Source organism: Oncorhynchus mykiss, chromosome 10 (genome assembly GCF_057628025.1).
Source record: "Oncorhynchus mykiss isolate SJ-2025 chromosome 10, ASM5762802v1, whole genome shotgun sequence".
NCBI classification, from domain to species: domain Eukaryota; kingdom Metazoa; phylum Chordata; class Actinopteri; order Salmoniformes; family Salmonidae; genus Oncorhynchus; species Oncorhynchus mykiss.
Genome location: NC_143031.1, coordinates 9464671 through 9484074, shown reverse-complemented (window position 1 = coordinate 9484074; position 19404 = coordinate 9464671). Strand labels below are relative to the sequence as shown.

At 41.9% G+C, this 19404-nt stretch overlaps 1 protein-coding gene across 10 annotated transcripts in view; it reads left to right on the top strand.

Annotated features, from left to right (window-relative positions):
- Positions 1-2396: 2396 nt before the first annotated feature.
- LOC110533409 (ankyrin repeat and KH domain-containing protein 1) overlaps positions 2397-19404 on the top strand; it is a 47914-nt gene continuing 30906 nt past the window's right edge. For 4 of the 10 annotated variants that reach the window (XM_036989637.2, XM_036989634.2, XM_036989636.2 and 1 more), the window contains exon 1: positions 2397-2929. In XM_036989637.2, coding sequence (XP_036845532.1) covers positions 2654-2929 — 276 coding nt within the window. In that variant the 5' untranslated portion in view covers positions 2397-2653. The remainder of the gene's footprint in view (positions 2930-19404) is intronic. The other 6 variants (XM_036989638.2, XM_090188888.1, XM_090188891.1 and 3 more) reach the window with 2 other exon arrangements.

Here is a 19404-nt window from a genome sequence, read left to right as displayed (position 1 = left end):
GGTGCCTCTAGAAACAAAACCTCACTCAATGCCTAGGTTTATCTCTACTGTACTCACATACTACCATACCCTTGTCTGTACACTATGCCTTGAATCTATTCTTCCACGCCCAGAAATCTGCTCCTTTTACTTGTTTTTTGGAACACACTAGACGACCAGTTCTTATAGCCTTTAGCCGTACCCTTAACCTACTCCTCTGTTCCTCTGGTGATGTAGAGGTTAATCCAGGCCCTGCAGCCCCCAGCACCACTCCCATTCTCCAGGCGCTCTCATTTGTTGACTTCTGTAACCGTAAAAGCATTGGTTCCATGCATGTTAACATTAGAAGCCTCCTCTAAGTTTGTTTTATTCACGGCTTAGCGCACTCTGACAACCCTGATGTCCTAGTCATGTCTGAATCCTGGCTTAGGAAGGCCACCAAAAATCCTGACATTTCCACCCCCAACTACAACATTTTCTGATAAGATAGAACTGCCAAAGGGGGTGGAGTTGCAATCTACTGCACAGTTCTGTCATGCTATCCAGGTCTGTGCCCAAACAATTTGGGCTTCTACTTTTAAAAATCCACCTTTCCAGAAACAAGTCTCTCCATTGCCGCTTGTTATAGACCCCCAGCTGTGCCCAGGACACCATATGTGAATTGATTGCCCCCCCCCCCCCCCCCAATCTATCTTCAGAGTTCGTACTGTTAGGTGACCTAAACTGGGACATGCTTAACACCCCGGCCATCCTACAATCTAAGCTAGATGCCCTCAATCTCACAAAAATTATCAATGAACCTACCAGGAACAACCCCAAATCCATAAACACGGGCACCCTCATAGATATCATCCTGATCAACCTGCCCTCCAAATACACCTCTGCTCTCTTCAACCGGGATGACAGCAATCACTGCCTTATTGCCTGCTTATATTTGTCCTATTTCACACATGTACAAGTGTGTATTAATACTCCTAAACTGGGACATGCTTAGCACCCCAGCCATCCTACAATCCAAGCTTGATGCCCTCAATCTCACACAAATTTATCAATGAACATACCAGGTACAACTCCAAATCCGTAAACACGGGCACCCTCATAGATGTTATCCTAACTAACTCGCCCTCCAAATACACCTCTGCTGTTTTCAATCAAGATCTCAGCGAACAATTCCTCATTGCCTGCGTCCGTAATGGGTCTGCGGTCAAATGACCACCCCTCATAACTGTCAAGCGCTCCCTAAAACACTTCAGCGAGCAGGCCTTTCTAAATGACCTGGCCCGGGTATCCTGGAAGGATATTGACATCATCCCGTCAGTAGAGGATGCCTGGTTGCTCTTTAAAAGTGCTTTCCTCACCATCTTAAATAAGGTCCCAGACAGGATTTACACATGCTGTACATACACAATAGAAAAATTTATGTTTGTTTATGTGTAACTCTGTTGTTGTTTTTGTTGCACTGCTTTGCTTTATCTTGGCCAGGTCGCAGTTGTAAATGAGAACTTGTTCTCGACTGGCCTACCTGGTTGAATAAAGGTTAAATTAAAAAAAATATGGAAATGCCATGTCCCATATGCCAACCTCATCAGTGGCTTTAGGAAAGGGTTTTAATGGTCTAATAAAAGTGGCATGGTTCTGAGAGATTGAGTTGAAATACAGGTGACATTTGTACATTTATGGACAGATACTGACATGAAAATGGAAAGAAGTGGCCTCTTTACTATTGCATTGTTTATGTACCCCTGAAAAATCTTGCCAAAGATTTAGCTCGAATCCTAAGTTGCTAAATATATTGTTGGACTTATAAATTAATGATATATACCCCATTGATATTTCAAAAATTGTTTTTATAAATTCCTGATTAGCTTAGTTCAGCTGTCATACCCCATCATAACCCACCATATAAGCCTGTTTTACTCCCAATGTTTAAACAATTTAAAAACACTATGGACTCAACATGGTATAAACTATTTTGATTTCATGGATGGTCGGTCTTTGCATCCATACCTGTCTATGAGTGTGAAAGTGGTTACATGTATCCAGGCCCACCCCTTAATTAGATTTACGTGTGTTTTGGTTATATGTTGTGAAACTGTTACGATATTACTGCACTGTCGGAGCTAGAAACACAAGCTTTTCTCGCTACACCCGCAATATCTGCTAAACACGTGTATGTGATAATTGCAATTCGATTTGATCCCTCAGCTTTGTACCAAAACGGAAGCAGGGTGTCGTATTGTATCAATTAAGGGTTTCTAAATTTGATAAAGCGGCAATACATTATTAATATTTGTAAGGATAGGCGTATCACGGAGGTGCCACTTTTTGTGACAGACGTGCAGGTGTCCAATCATCTTCCAAATATTTCGTTTCAATTTGTTCTCGTAAACCGACCTTGACGTCGCGTGCTTTTTACTGATAAGCATCTATTCTAGCCAACGATATGTTGGTATTGTATTTTCCTGACCAATTATGCGCATGGATTCTGAATAGAGGCGGGCTAAGTGCGAACTATAGCGAAGCATGTTAGGTTGTTAGAAAGTTAATGGCTTGGAGGAAAGAGACGCTCTTCTCGCTTCAGGATTTTACTGAAGTATAAACATAATTACTAACAACCTCAAAGAAAGTTTAAGACAATATTGCGTCTATTAGAATACAAAATACTAAGGAAAGTATGCAGGATGCAGTAGCCGGGACGGCAATGCTGACGGACGGCTTCGAGGACGAGATTGACTCTGTGACTCCGCGCTCCCCTGCCGTAGGAATGGGGGTTGGAGCCACACCAGGAGCCGGACTCGGGGGTTTAGGGATTGGTGTTGGTGGAAAGAAAGTCCGCTTGTTTGGCGAGGCTGGTGGGCCTGCAGCTGACCGGCTTGATTTCCAGCTCGCAGCGGCCGCAGTGCTTTCCTCCGGCCCTGGATCTGCCAGCGACGATGATGAGGTATCTGAGGTAAGCAACTCATGCTAGCTAAAACTAACCCAGCGAAACTGGACAAGATTCACGTTAGTTAACGTTGCCTAGTCTCTTTCGACGATATCATTGAACCCTCATTACTTTCTTATATCAACAAAAATAATATCAGTCAGATGTCTTGCAATTTTTTGGCGGATAGTTTTGCAGAGACTTGTGGCTAACAAGCTAGTAACATGTTCTGCTATTTGTCATATTATGAGCAGTATTTTTTTTGGCGGAGGGCTTCGATTTAGGCCCGACGTAGTGGGAACACACGGCGCCATCAACTGCTAAAGTTAGCTTGCTTGTGAAATTTAGCTAGGTAGTGAGTGAGTGTAGCTAGCTAGTTAATGTTAACCACACGTTTGTTAGCCTGTTATAGGACAAACTGGTCAGGTGTTTTGAACAGGTAACAAGGTGACGACGCATGTTAATAGTGTCAGATATGGTAACTGGCAATCAATCATGCATTCACTTATTCATTGTCACCCCAGTTGTCTTATTTGGCTCTAACGTTGCTTAACTAGCCAGCTGGCTAGACACATTCGCCCTCATCTTTGAATAGCAAGCTAATTAGTTACAAGTCCTCTTTAACTTGACATGCAGTTTATGAATTTCTTTATTACTTCGCCAGGGTTGATGGCACACTTTCCAAACACAACACGGCCTGACGTGATGTTTGTTGAGAAGCATGATGCCGAGCTGTCAGTCAAGATGCTTACTGGAGTGGTGATGTAACATAATTCAGCAAAGGTTTAGAAATGCCCCGGTGATCAAATCAAACGTGACATTTCAGAGCGAGCTAGTTCTTTCCTCTACCTATTCTAAAATGACTAATCTCATATGTAGGATAAAGTACTGTTCAAGCAAGACACACTCACACTTTGATTCACACTGGACTGGGAATATTTGCAAAAATATTGCAAAAATAAATAGCCAGAATATTTGGTTTGTTTACACTTATTTTCCGCTTCTTAACTGTACACTTTGTAAATGTCTACTCTCAGACTGTGAAGGTGTGTCTGACCAGTTTGAAGAGAGTGTTGGAATAGGGTGATGTGCCTCTACCACCTGGTTCCTCTGTGTGTTCTCACACTCACCTCAAGGAAATTCAAAGATATATTTTTACACAATTTTCTTTTTCCTCTATTTGGTATTTAAGTTAGTCGACTTTTGGTCACAGAAATGTTTGAGAAATACATTTTGAAATTAGCTGTTAATTAAAGGGATCCTAACGATTTTAATTGACTTCACCTATGAAAATAGGTGATGTCAGAACAGTGTAGAGACACGCACATCATCGCAACACATTTCTGTCTGCAGGACAAGGGTGTCTGTTGCCTTGCATAGCTCACTTCCTCCCCTTGGGTTGTTGGTATTTTGGTTTGAATTAAGGGGTGTAATAGAGGGGGAGGGGTCAGCGGGGTATAGTTACTAGCACTGCCCCAGGTAGACTCACCATTAGTCTGCGTTCTTAGATCAGGCAGCCATTTAAAGGCCCTGGCGGCCACACAAGCTGTTTATTAGGGCTGTGACAATGTAATACTTTTTTCCAGGGCAAAAATGAATACACGAAGCAGCCCAAACTCTTAGGTCCTTTAAAAACCTGCTGCATGTGAAATATTGGTTGCTATAGCTTGGAAAATAAATGTGAATCTGGATGACAAAATAATTGTTTTCAACATTAGGGCTGTTTTCATAAAGAAGTTAAATCCATATTTTGTTGCATTGCTACGATACTAACGAGTATCGCGATACTGGTATCGTCCTGCTCCTAATATTTATTTTTATTCAAAAGAATGCATTCATACAGTACAGTTGCTTATAGGGTTCCCCACAACTCAGAATGTATGTGTGCTATGCTTTTGAGATGTGATGTTCATTCCAGAATGTTCTCAACAGAACAACAGGAAGAGGTATGTCTAACATGCACAGCTCCTGGTGGTTGTTGTAAAGTTGGTCATGGTGTTGTCGGCTGCAGGTAGCCTAGCGGTTAGAAGCGCCGGGCCAGTAACAGAAAGGTTGCTGGTTTGAATCCTTGAGCCGACTAGGTGAAAAATCTGTCTGAGCAAGGCACTTAACCCTAATTGCTCCTGTAAGTCGCTCTGGATAAGTGCGTCTGCTAAATTACATGCCTACTTTGTGGGGAGAATCAGCCTTGATTGCTGTAGTCATGTGAATGAGACTGGGTGAAAGCCAGGCTGGTGAGACAGAAGTATAGGGGTCCACTCCACAATGAAAGCCATGCTGGTGAGCCAGAAGTGTAGTGGTCCACTCCACAATGATCCAACTGTCACTTCCTCTTTCAGAGATGGAGCTTGACCCAACTTGACATTGGTATTGATCTGTAGATTTTACCACAGCATGTTTTGTAAGTACAAAGCGGTACAACATTTAGGTAACAGTTCAAATGTTCCAATATCCAAGAGGGGTCCACTGTGCTGCTAGTGAAGGTTTTGCACACGCATGTAAAGGTTATGCAAATTCTGGCTCATCTCACAGCTGGTCATTTTGTTTTATACTTTAATACCGGATCACATTCTCTTGCACAACGGCATGTTGCGTGAATTAGGTTAGTGATTTGATAATGATTTTTAGGTCAAATGCACTATAGACAACGTGACACTTTATCAGTAACCCAACCCCATACAGATTTCTATGTCAAAATAATGAATAGTAAGAAAACACTGATGATTCAGTGACACTTTGAGGGCTTCCTTCCCTGTTTGTGTTGGAGTGACGGCAGATTGACTGGGATTATTCAAGGCCCCTTGACCACAGGATGTTTGTCGTTAATTCCCTGTGAATCTATTAGGCAAACATATTTCCATTTGAAGGTTTAAATACTGTAGCAGCTCAGTAATGTGAGTGTGTGTGTGTGTGTGTGGCTGAGGGTCAGGGGTCGACTATTGGACAGGAGATGCTTAGTTATCGGTGCCATGTACAACAGAAGTTATTGCTGCCGTAAGTCTTCCCCCTCATTGTTATTTATGTATGTGTTTTTGTGGACTTTGACTTTCAGGTAAAGGCTTGTCACAGTGTACTGTACTAGTTTATATTTTCTTTGTCATGAGGTTCACATGGGGGGGGGGGGGGGGGCAAGTCAGAGATTAGATGTACCGGGGTAATTGTAGAGCAAAATAATTTATTTCATTTTTATTTTATTTCACCTTTATTTAACCAGGTAGGCAAGTTGAGAACAAGTTCTCATTTACAATTGCGACCTGGCCAAGATAAAGCAAAGCAGTTCGACACAAACAACAACACAGAGTTACACATGGAATAAACAAAACATACAGTATAAACAAGTCTATATATGAGGTGAGATAAGGGAGGTAAAGGCAAAAAAAGGCCATGGTGGCAAAGTAAATATAATATAGCAAGTAAAACACTGGAATGGTAGATTTGCAATGGAAGAATGTGCAAAGTAGAAATAAAAATAATGGGGTGCAAAGGAGCAAAATAAATAAATAAATTAAATACAGTAGTGAAAGAGGTAGTTGTTTGGGCTAAATTATAGGTGGGATATGTACAGGTGCAGTAATCTGTGAGCTGCTCTGACAGTTGGTGCTTAAAGCTAGTGAGGGAGATAAGTGTTTCCAGTTTCAGAGATTTTTGTAGTTCGTTCCAGTCATTGGCAGCAGAGAACTGGAAGGAGAGGCGGTGTAATGTGCCAAATACCATGATTGTGTGCAACTAACCACGTTTCTATCCACTTCACGGTCGCTGTGATGGAAACAGGAAGTTTCGGTAAAATTTTATAAATGCTGTTCGTTTGACACGGTGGGATGTTTTTGTGTCAGTAAAATTATTGCAGGAATGGCGGTTGAAACGCCCTCATGCGCAAATGTTTTATATAATAGCCATCATATCAAAAATAAACTTGGAGTCACACGATAATGTGGTGTGTGGTTCTTCCACTACGACTTGGGGAAACCATGCAGTTTTATAGGCTAATGAAGAACTTCACAGGATGGTCAAAGTACACAGTGATGAGCTTGGTGCTCCTTTTCAATACATATTGAGGGTCTTATTCTGGTGACATGATGATAGATGCTTGACTGCCCTTAGTGAGAATATATTCTTAAATATTGTAACTAACAATCTTAGTTTACAAGATTAGGAATGAAAAGTCAGTTTAGTGGTGGAATGTCATTTTAATTTTCCTCATTGTGCTCCAGCTGAGAGGTCTCAGAAGTGCAGGACATTTTGGCAGAAGTGGGATTTGACCAAAGAAACTAGCTAGTTTGTAGGGAGCAATGATGTCATGTTTCATGACAAGTATTAATGATCTTCACATGATCTGTTTTTAATAAGGCATTCTATGATTTTAGTTTCCCGCCCTCACCAGCATTACCCGCCTAAGTGTAATGTAGAACGTAAGATCATTTACAGGCTCCATCTCTTTCTCCGTCCCGCCCTGCATCAGGGTCTGTCTCACACACACACACGTACGTAGACAGATGCGTGGATGAGGTAATCAGTTACTTGTTTATGTGGCCTCTTGGTCAGACACACCCTGAGATGTACGCACAAATAAAATTGTATTTGTCACATGCTTCGTAAATAACAGGTCTAGACTAACAGTGAAATGTAATTTTCCAACAATGCAGACGTAAAGATATGTACAGTGGGGAGAACAAGTATTTGATACACTGCCAATTTTGCAGGTTTTCCTACTTACAAAGCATGTAGAGGTCTGTAATTTTTAATCATAGGTACACTTCAACTGTGAGAGACGGAATCTAAAACAAAAATCCAGAAAATCACATTGTATGATTTTTAAGTAATTAATTAGCATTTTATTGCGTGACAAGTATTTGAACACCTACCAACCAGTAAGAATTCCGGCTCTCACAGACCTGTTTTTTTTTTTTTTTAAGAAGCCCTCCTGTTCTCCACTCATTACCTGTATTAACTGCACCTGTTTGAACTCGTTACCTGTATAAAAGACACCTGTCCACACACTCAATCAAACAGACTCCAACCTCTCCACAATGGCCAAGACCAGAGAGCTGTGTAAGGACATCATGGCTAAAATTGTAGACCTGCACAAGGCTGGGATGGGCGACAGGACAATAGGCAAGCAGCTTGGTGAGAAGGCAACAACTGTTGGAGCAATTATAAGAAAATGGAAGAAATTCAAGATGACGGTCAATCACCCTCGGTCTGGGGCTCCATGTAAGATATCACCTCGTGGGGCATCAATGATCATGAGGAAGGTGAGGGATCAGCATAGAACTACACAGCAGGACCTGGTCAATGACCCGAAGAGAGCTGGGACCACAGTCTCAAAGAAAACCATTAGTAACACACTACGCCGTCATGGATTAAATTCCTGCAGCGCACGCAAGGTCCCCCTGCTCAAGCCAGCGCATGTCCAGGCCCGTCTGAAGTTTGCCAGTGACCATCTGGATGATCCAGAGGAGGAATGGGAGAAGGTCATGTGGTCTGATGAGACAAAAATAGAGCTTTTTGGTCTAAACTCCACTCGCAATGTTTGGAGGAAGAAGAAGGATGAGTACAACCCCAAGAACACCATCCCAACCGTGAAGCATGGAGGTGGAAACATCATTCTTTGGGGATGCTTTTCTGCAAAGGGGACAGGACGACTGCACCATATTGAGGGGAGGATGGATGGGGCCATGTATCGCGAGATCTTGGCCAACAACCTCCTTCCCTCAGTAAGAGCATTGAAGATGGGTCGTGGCTGGGTCTTACAGCATGACATGTGTGAAACACACAGCCAGGGAAACTAAGGAGTGGCTCCATAAGAAGCATCTCAAGGTCCTGGAGTGGCCTAGCCAGTTTCCAGACCTGAACCCAATAGAAAATCTTTGGAGGGAGCTGAAAGTCCGTATTGCCCAGCGACAGCCCCGAAACCTGAAGGACGTGGAGAAAATCTGTATGAAGGAGTGGGCCAAAATCCCTGCTGCAGTGTGTGCAAACCTGGTCAAGAACTACAGGAAACGTATGATCTCTGTAATCGCAAACACAGGTTTCTGTACCAAATATTAAGTTCTGCTTTTCTGATGTATCAAATACTTATGTCATGCAAATTAATTACTTACAAATCATACAATGTGATTTTCTAGATTTTTGTTTTAGATTCCATCTCTCAGTTGAAGTGTAACTATGATAAAAAAAATTACAGACCTCTACATGCTTTGTAAGTAGGAACCTGCAAAATCGGCAGTGTATCAAATATTTGTGCTCCCCACTGTATATTTAAAAAAAAAAAAAAAAATAGAAATGGTGACATGAGGAATAAATACAGTCAATAAATAGTAAAATAACATTTTTATATATTTATCCAGGGACTACAGAGTCGGTGCAGGGGTACGAGGTAATTGAGGTAGATATGTACATACACAGCGTTCGGAAAGTATTCAAACCCCCTTTTCCATATTTTATGTTACAGCCTTGTTCTAAAATGGATGGAATATATTGTTTTATAATCAATCTACACACAACACCCCATAATGACAAAGCAAAAACAGGTTTAGAAATGTTTGCAAATGTATTAAAAAAATTAAAAAAAACTTTATTTACATAAGTATTCAGACTCTTTGCTATGAGACTGAAAATTGAGGTCAGGTGCATTCTGTTTCCATTTATCATCCTTGATGTTTCTACAACTTGATTGGAGTCTACCTGTGGCAAATTCAATTGATTGGACATTATTTGGAAAGGCACACAACTGTCTAGATAAGGTCCCACAGTTGACAGTGCATGTCAGAGCAAAAACCAAGCCATGAGGTCCAAGGAAATGTCCATAGAGCTCTGAGAGGATTGTGTCTGCACAGATCTGGGGAAGGGTACCGCTGCATTGAAGGTCCCCAAGAACACACTGGCCTCCATCATTCTTAAATGGAAGCTATTTGGAACCTCGTAGACTTTTCCTAGAGCTGGCCGCCTGGCCAAACTGAGCAATCAGGGGAGAAGGGCCTTGGTCAGGGAGATGACAGATCACTCTGACAGAGCTCCAGAGTTCCTCTGTGGAGATGGCAGAACCTTCCAGAAGGACAACCATCTCTGCAGCAGTCCACCAATCAGGCCTTTATGGTAGAGTGGCCAGACGAAGCCACTTCTCAGTAAAAGGCACATGACAGCCCTCTTGGAGTTTGCCAAAAGGTACCCAAATGACTCTGACCATGAGAAACAAGATTCTCTGGTGTGATGAAACCAAGATTGAACTCTTTGGCCTGAATGCCAAGTGTCACGTCTGGAGGAAACCTGGCACCATCCCTACGGTGAAGCATGGTGGTGGAGGCATTATGCTGTGGGGATGTTTTTCAGTGGCAGGGACTGGTAGACTAGTCAGGATCGAGGGAAAGATGAACGAAGCAAAGTACAGAGATCCTTGATTAAAAACTTGCTCCACAGCACTTAGGACACCCGACTGGGGTGAAGGAGCACCTTCCAACAGGACAATGACCCTAAACACACAGCCAAGACAATGCAGGAGTGTCTTCTGGCCAAGTCTCTGAATGTCCTTGAGTGGTCCAGCAAGAACCTGGACTTGAACCCAATCGAACATCTCTGGAGTGACCTGAAAATAGCTGTGCAGAAACGCTCCCCATCCAACCTGACCGAGCTTGAGAGGATCTGCAGAGAAGAATGGGAGAAACTCCCCAAATACAGTTGTCAAGCTTGTAGCATCATACCCAAGAAGATTCGATGCTGTAATCGCTGCCAAAGGTGCTTCAACAAAGTACTGAGTTTTTTTTTATTTATTGGGGAGGTGGGGTAGATCACCTTTAATAGCACAGATTGTATCTTCCATCAATGCAATTGTCTGCAATATTTACAATCTGTATATGTAAATATATACAGTACCAGTGAAGTTTGGACACACCTACTCATTCCATGGTTTTGTTAGGGTTCATTCCTTACGTCCTTCCTTGTCAATCATTGGTTCATTCCCGCCTTAGTGATGTCACTGACTACGTCATTACCTTTTTACTCCTGAGACCCAAACCCTGCATCCATAGCTATACAAAACCGTTTCAGTGTTATTAAAGCTAGGCAATAAATGTCACCTCCCCAAAGTTGATTTATTGTGGAATGTCCTGAGTAGTCTCTTATCTCCCACACTCCCCTTAAGAGTTCTGTCTGTCACACATCTTTGAGAGAGAGTCTATATAACCCCTCCCCTGCTATTAATATAACATAAGCATAATCAATTATTCTAATACATCAAACATTTGTACAGCCCCAATCATGACCCCTAGGTGAACCCTGACGCAGTTTCTTTATTTGTACTATTTTCTTCATTGTAGAATGATACTGAATATATCAAAACTATGAAATAACACATGGAATCATGTAGTAAGCAATAAAGTGTGAAACAAATCAAAATAATATTTGAGATTTGTGTAAGTAGCCACCCTTTGCCTTGACAACTTTTCACACTCATGGCATTCTCTCAACCAGCTTCATGAGGTAGTCACCTGGAAAGCATTTCACATAACAGGTGTGCCTTGTTAAAAGTTTGTGGAATTTAAATCTTCTTTAATGCGTTGTGTTGTGACAAGGTAGGGGTAGTATACAGAATATAGCCCTATTTGGTAAAAGACCAAGTCCATATTATGGCAAGAACAGCTCAAATAAGCAAAGAGAAATGACAGTCCATCATTGACTGACCTTCATGTCTTAAAGTAATCTGACTCAGTTACACCAAGTGCAGTTCAAAAACCATCAAGCGCTATGATGAAACTGGCTCTCAAGGACCACCACAGGAAAGGAAGACCCAGAGTGAACTATGCTGCAGAGGATACTTTCATTAGTTAACTGAACTAATAAATGCTTCAGAGTTAAAGTAACACACATCTCAAAATTAACTGTTCAGAGGAGACTGTGTGAAATCAGGCCTTCATGGTCAAATTGCTGCAAAGAAACCACTACTAAAGGACACCAATAATAAGAAGAGACTTGCTTGGGCCAAGAAACACAAACAATGGACATTAGACCGGTAGAAATCTGTCCTTTGGTCTGATGAGTCCAAATTTGTGTTTTTTTTTGTTCCAACCGCTGTGTCTTTGTGAGACGCAGAGTAGGTGAACGGATGATCTCACCATGTGTGGTTCCCACTGTGAAGCATGGAGGAAGTGGTGTGGGGGTGCTTTGCTGGTGACACTGTCTGTGATTTATTTAGAATTCAAGGGACACTTAACCAGCATAGCTACCACAGCATTCTGCAGCGATACGCCGTCCCATCTGGGTTGGGCTTAGTGGAACTATTATTTGTTTTTCAACAGGTCAATGACCCAACACACTTCCAGGCTGTGTAAGGGCTATTTGACTGAGAGTGCTGCATTAGATGACCTGTCTTCCACAATCACCTGACCTCAACCCAATTGAGATGGTTTGGGATGAGTTGGACCGCAGAGTGAAGGAAAATCAGCAAATGAGTGCTCAGCATATGTAGGAACTCCTTCAAGACTGTTGGAAAAGCATTCCTCATGAAGCTGGTGGAGAGAATTCCAACTGTGCATAGCTGTCATCAATGCCAAGGGTGGTTACTTTGAATAATATATATGTAAATGTGAATACTTATGTTAATGTGATATTTCAGTTTTTAATATATTTTATACATTTAATACCTTTGTCTTTATGGGGTGTTGTGTGTAGATTGGGGGAAAGAAAGATAAATTCCTATTTTTAGAATAAGGCTGTAACTTAACAAAATGGGTGAAAAGTCGAGGGGTCTGAATACTTTCAGAATGCACTGTAGGTAGGGGTAAAAGACACACCCCCGAGACGACAGACGCTCCCCTCAGCTGGAGCACAGAGCACAACATTCCCAGCCATTCCGCACCCTCAGCACAGAGAAATACCCCGGGTATGGTTTCAATTACATTCACCGCAGTCTTTTTTTTTTCTCTCTCTTTCTCAAAGAAAAATGAAAACGGAGAGTTGCTGATCACACCCTCGGTTCAGGTCATCGGGTCAGTTCTTTTGGCACAGCCTCAGGTCCATTTGTGCCGGTGACGCTTGCTGATATCGGGCAGCTATAGAGTTGTTAGTCGTCCGGTCTGTAAAGAACATTGTTGGATATTGTACGGTTGGGTACGTCCGTCTTAGTAAACAGATTTGCTTCATGTACAGCTTTTAGTCTACTGTTATTCCCGTGATCCAACACACCGCTCTGTCCCTGGATAGTGACCGACGGTGATGGCTGGAATGTATTGGCACACTCTGGTGCTCTTCTGCACTGAAGACCCTCACATGGTTGGACAGCTTGCTCAGTGTCCTGTCCAGTGCAGGAAGTCCTTCCCTGTGGGCCATAAGGCAGGTACAGAGAGAGAGTAGGGGAAACGTGCTGATCAGCTCATCTTGGCGCTTAATGTAATTCAACCAAGGCTCAGGGCCTAAGCACTGTCCAGCTCTGTCTCCTGGCAACATGCTAGAGGGGATGGAGCTTAGGGATTTAAAAAAAACTTTGTCACTGGTGCCCTCGTGCCAATTACTAGGCTATACCTGCATGTGTTGTCACAAAATGGTCCTGCCCATGCCTCTGTCAGAATATGCAAAAAAAAATGTCAACGTTTTACCAGCGTACAGTGTACAAAACATTAGGAACACCTTCCTACTATTGCGTTGCACCCCTCCCTTTTGCCCTCAGAACAGCCTCAATTCGTTGCCATGGACTCCACATGGTGTTGAAAGCATTCCACAGGAATGCTGTCCCTCGTTGAGTCCAATGCTTCCCAAGGTTGTCCAAGTTTTCTGGATGTCTTTTGGGTGTTGGACAAATCAAATCATTCTTCATACACACAAAATGTTGTGTGGAAAAACCCAGCAGCGTTGCAGTTCTTGACACAAACTGGTGCACCTGTCACCTGCTACCATACCCCGTTCAAAGGCAAATCTTTTGTCTTGCCCATTCAGCCTCTGAATGGCACACATACACAAACCATGGCTCAATGGTCTCGAGGCTTAAAAATCCGTCTCCTCATCTACACTGACTTTGAAGCGAATTTAACATGTGACCTCAAAGGATCATAGCTTTCACCTGGATAGTAAATAGGCATGACGGGAACCACACTTGCGGAAACCATCCGTTCATCTACTCTGCGTCTCACAAAGACACAGCTGTTGGAAACACAAATCTCTAATTTGGACTCATTAGACCAAAGGACAGATTTCCACCAGTCTAATGTCCATTGCTCTTGTTTCTTGGCCCAAGCAAGTCTCTTCTTCTTATTTGTGTCCTTTAGTCGTTTCTTTGCAGCAATTTGACCATGAAGGTCTGATTTCATGCAGTCTCTCCTGAACAGTTGATGTTGAGATATGTCTGTTACTTTAACACTCTGAAGCATTTACTTGGACTGCAATCTGAGGTGCAGTTAACTAATGAACTTATCCTCTGCAGCAGAGGTAACTCTGGATCTTTCTTTCCTGTGGTGGTCCTCATGACAGCCAGTTTCATCATAGCGCTTGATGGTTTTTGCGACTGCACTTGAAGAAACTTTTAAAAGTTCTTGACATTATCCAGATTGACTGACCTTCATGTCTTAAGGTAATGGACTGTCACAACCTTGTCACAACACAACTGATTAGCTCAAACACATTAAGAAGGCAAGAAATTCCACAAATTAACTTTTAACAAGGCACACGTTAATTGAAATACATTCCAGGTGACTGCCTCATGAAGCTGGTTGAGAGAATGCCAAGGGTGTGCGACTCTGTCATCAAGGCAAAGGGTGGTTACTTTGACGAATCTAAAATATTTGAACACTTTTTGGTTTCTACATTATTCTGTGTGTATTATTTCATAGTTTTGATGTCTTCAATATTATTTTACATTGTAGACCATTAATAAAAACAGCAAGAACCTCTTGAATGAGTAGGTGTGTCCAACATTTTGACTTGTACTGTATGTACAGTGGCCTGTGAAACTATTTTTCCCCTTGGCATGTTTCCTATTTCATTGCCTTTTATTCCAGGCTGTATCATTTGATTTACCCAACATGCCTACCACTTTGAAGATCCAAAATATTTGTTATTTTGAAACAAACAAGAAATTAAACTTAACTTCATAACTATTCAGCAATTGCAGCTGCAAGTATCTTGGGTTATGTCTCTAAGCTTGGCACATGTAGCCACTGGGATTTTTGCCCGTTCTTTAAGGCAAAACTGCTCCAGCTCCTTCAAGTTGGATGGGTTCTGCTGGTGTAAAGCAGTCTTTATGTCATACCACAGATTCTCAATTGGATTGTGGTCTGGACTTTGACTTGGCCATTCCAAGACATTTAAACTTTTCCCTTAAACCACTTGAGTGTTGCTTTAGCAGTATGCTTAGGGTCATTGTCCTGCTGGAAGGTGAACCTCCATCCCAGTCTCAAATCTCTGGAAGACTGAAGCAGGTTTCCATCAAGAATCTCCCTGTATTTAGCACCATCCTTCAATTCTGACCAGTTTCCCAGTCCCTGCCGATGGAAAAACATCCCCACAGCATGATGCTGCCACCACCTTCCTTCACTGTCGGGATGATTTTCTTTGGGTGATGAAAGGTGTTAGTTTTGCGCCAGACATAGCGTTTTCCTTTGGCCAAAAAGCTCAATTTTAGTCTCCTCTAACCAGAATACCTTCTTCCATATGTTTGGGCAGTCTCCCACCTGCCTTTTGGCTAAAACCAAATGTGTTTGCTTATTTTTTATATTTTTTAAGCAATGGCTTTTTTCTGGGCACTCTTCCGTTAAGCCCAGCTCTGTGGAGTGTCCAGCTTAAAGTGGTCCTATGGACAGATACTCCAATCTCCACTGTGGAGCATTGCAGCTCCTTCAGGGTGATCTTTGGTCTCTTTGTTTCCTCTCTGATTAAAACTTCTTAGAGCCAGGTGAGATGCCAGCGTCTCACCTAGCCAACAGGAAATGGAAGTGCGCAACGCCAAATGCTAATAGTACTCGATAAAACTCAAACTTTCATTAAAACACACATGCAGGGTACTGAATTAAAGCTACACTTGTTGTGAATCTAGCCAACATGTCAGATTTTTAAAATGCTTTTCGGCGAAAGCATGAGAAGCTATTATCTGATAGCATGCAACACCCCGGAATACCTGAAGGGGACGTAAACAAAATAATTAGCGTAGCCGGCGCTACACAAAACGCAGAAATAAAATATAAAACATTCATTACCTTTGACGAGCTTCTTTGTTGGCACTCCTATATGTCCCATAAGCATCACAATTGGGTCTTTTTTTCGATTAAATCCGTCCATGTATACCCAAAATGTCCAAAACGCAACGTCATTTTTTAAAATTAAAAAAGTTGCCTATAAACTTTGACAAAACACTTCAAACTACTTTTGTAACCCAACTTTAGGTATTAGTACACGTTAATAATCGATCAAATTGATCACGGGGCGATCTGTATTCAATAGCAGCTACTCTGGAAATCATGGTCCACATTCTCTCTTCCATTAACTTCCTGTTGTTTACTCGACGAGAGGAAGTGCCTATTTCTCATATCACCAAGGATTAACTTCAATAGAATTGCCAATACTGGTGACATCGTGTGGAAGCTGTAGAAACTGTAAACTGACCGCTATCTATCTATTTTCCCTTGCCATAGACAATTCAGAGACTGGCGGATGGATACTGTTTTTTTTGTTTTTGTGACCAGGTTTTTCTTGGGATTTCGCTTGCTATTCACGTTCTGTTATAGTCACAGACATGATTTAACCCGTTTTAGAAACTTCAGAGTGTTTTCTATCCACACATACTAATCATATGCATATACTATATTCCTGGCATGAGTAGCAGGACGTTGAAATTTTGCGCGATTTTTAACAAAATGTTGAAAAAATTCTAGAGAGCCTTAAAAGGTTTTAAGGCCTTCCTTGCCTGGTCTGTGAGTTTGGTGGTCGGACCTCTCTTGGCAGGTTTGTTGTGGTGCCATATTCTTTCAATTTGTTAAATAATGGATTTAATGGTCCTCTGTGGGATATTCAAAGTTTCTGATATTTTTTTATAACCAAATCGGTATCTGTACTTCTCCACAACTTTGTCCCTGACCTGTTTGGAGAGCTCCTTGGTCTTCATGGTGCCGCTTGCTAGGTTGTGCACCTTGCTTAGTGATGTTGCAGATTCTGGGGCCTTTCAGAGCAGGTGTGTGTACAGTTGAAGTCGGAAGTTTACATACACCTTAGCCAAATACATTTAAACTCAGTTTTTCACAATTCCTGATATTTAATCCTAGTAATAATTCCCTGTCTTAGGTCAGTTAGGATCACCACTTTATTTTAAGAATGTGAAATGTCAGAATAATAGTAGAGAGAATAATTTATTTCAGCTTTTATTTCTTCATTCCCAGTGGATCAGAAGTTTACATACACTCAATTAGTATTTGGTAGCATTGCCTTTAAATTGTTTAACTTGGTTAACCGTTTCGGGTAGGCTTCCACAAGCTTCCCACAATAAGTTGGGTGAATTTTGGCCCATTCCTCCTGACAGAGCTGGTGTAACTGAGTCAGGTTTGTAGGCCTCTTTGCTCGCACAAGCTTTTTCAGTAATGCCCACAAATGTTCTATAGGATTGAGGTCAGGGCTTTGTGATGGCCACTCCAATACCTTGACTTTGTTGTCCTTAGGCCATTTTGCCACAACTTTGGAAGTATGCTTGGGGTCATTGTCCATTTGGAAGACCCATTTGCGACCAAACTTTAACTTCCTGACTGATAATGCCATCTATTTTGTGAAGTGCACCAGTCCCTCCTGCAGCAAAGCACCCCCACAACATGATGCTGCCACCCCCGTGGTTCACGGTTTGGATGGTGTTCTTCGGCTTGCAACTGCCCTTTTTCCCTCCAAACACAATGATGGTCATTATGGCCAAACAGTTCTCTGGTCTGATGAAACAAAAATTGTACTTTTTGGAGAAATGTTCTATCTTTGTCCCCATGTACACTTGCAAACCGTAGTCTGGCTTTTTTATGGCAGTTTTGGAGCAGTGGCTTCCTTGCTGAGCGGCCTTTCAGGTAATGTCGATTTATAGGGCTCGTTTTACTGTGGATATAGATACTTTTGTACCTGTTTCCTCCAGCATCTTCACAAGGTCCTTTGGTGTTCTGGGATTGATTTGCACTTTTCTCCAAATACGTTCATCTCTCTCATCTGACGTTGTCCCATGGTGTTAATACTTGCGTACTATTGTTTGTACAGATGATCATGGTACCTTCAGGCGTTTGGAAATTGCTCCCAAGGATGAACCAGACTTGTCGAGGTCTACAATTTTCCCAATTTTCTTGGCTGATTTCTTTTGATTTTCCCATGATGTCAAGCAAAGAGACACTGAGTTTGAAGGTAGGCCTTGAAATTAGAGGTCGACAACTTAATCGGAATGGCAGATTAATTAGGGCCGATTTCAAGTTTTAATAACAATCGGAAATCGGTATTTTTGGGCGGCAATTTCCGATTTATTATTTTTGTATTTATAAAAATAAAATACAAATGTATACCTTTTTTATTTAACTAGGCAAGTCTGTTAAGAACACATTCTTATTTTCAATGACTTCCTGTGAACTGTGGGTTAACTGCCTTGTTCATGGGCAAAACGACAGATTTTCACCTTGTCAGCTCAGGGGTTCCAATCTTGCAACCGCACAGTTAACTAGTCCAACGCTCTAACCATTGCACTCCACGAGTAGCCTGCCTGTTACGTGAATGTAGTAGAAGCAAGGTAAATTGCTAGCTAGCATTAAACTTCTTATAAAAAACAATCAATAATTATCACTAGTTATAACTACTGATCCAGTTTAGCAGGCAATATTAACCAGGTGAAATTGTCATTTCTCTTGCATTCATTGCACACAGAGTCAGGGTATATGCAACAGTTTGGGCCGCCTGGCTCATTGCGAACTAATTTGCCAGAATTTTAGGTAATTATGACATAACATTGAAGGTTGTGCAACGTAACAATAATATATAGACTTAGGGATGCCACCCGTTAGATAAAATACGGAACGATTCCGTATTTCACTGAAAGAATAAACGTTTTGTTTTCGAAATGATAGTTTCCGGATTCTATCATATTAATGACCAAAGGCTCGTATTTCTGTGTTATTATGTTTGTCTGGTTTGATAGAGCAGTCTGACTGAGCAGCAACAGGCCCATAATCATTCATTCAAACAGCACTTTCGTGCGTTTTGCCAGCAGCTCTTCGCAAGCACAGCGCTGTTTGACTTCAAGCCTATCAGCCTAATGGCTGGTGTAACCAATGTGAAATGGCTAGCTAGTTAGCTGGGTGTGCGCTAATACTGTTTCAAACGTCACTCGCTTTTAGATTTGGAGTAGTTATTCCCCTTGGCGGCTTTTGTGGAGCGATGGGTAACGATACTTAGTGTGACTGTTGTCTGTGTTCCTGGTTCGAGCCCAGGTATGGGCAAGGAGGGGAACGGAAGCAATACTGTTACACTGGCAATACTATAGTGCCTATAAGAACATCCAATAGTCAAAGGTATATGAA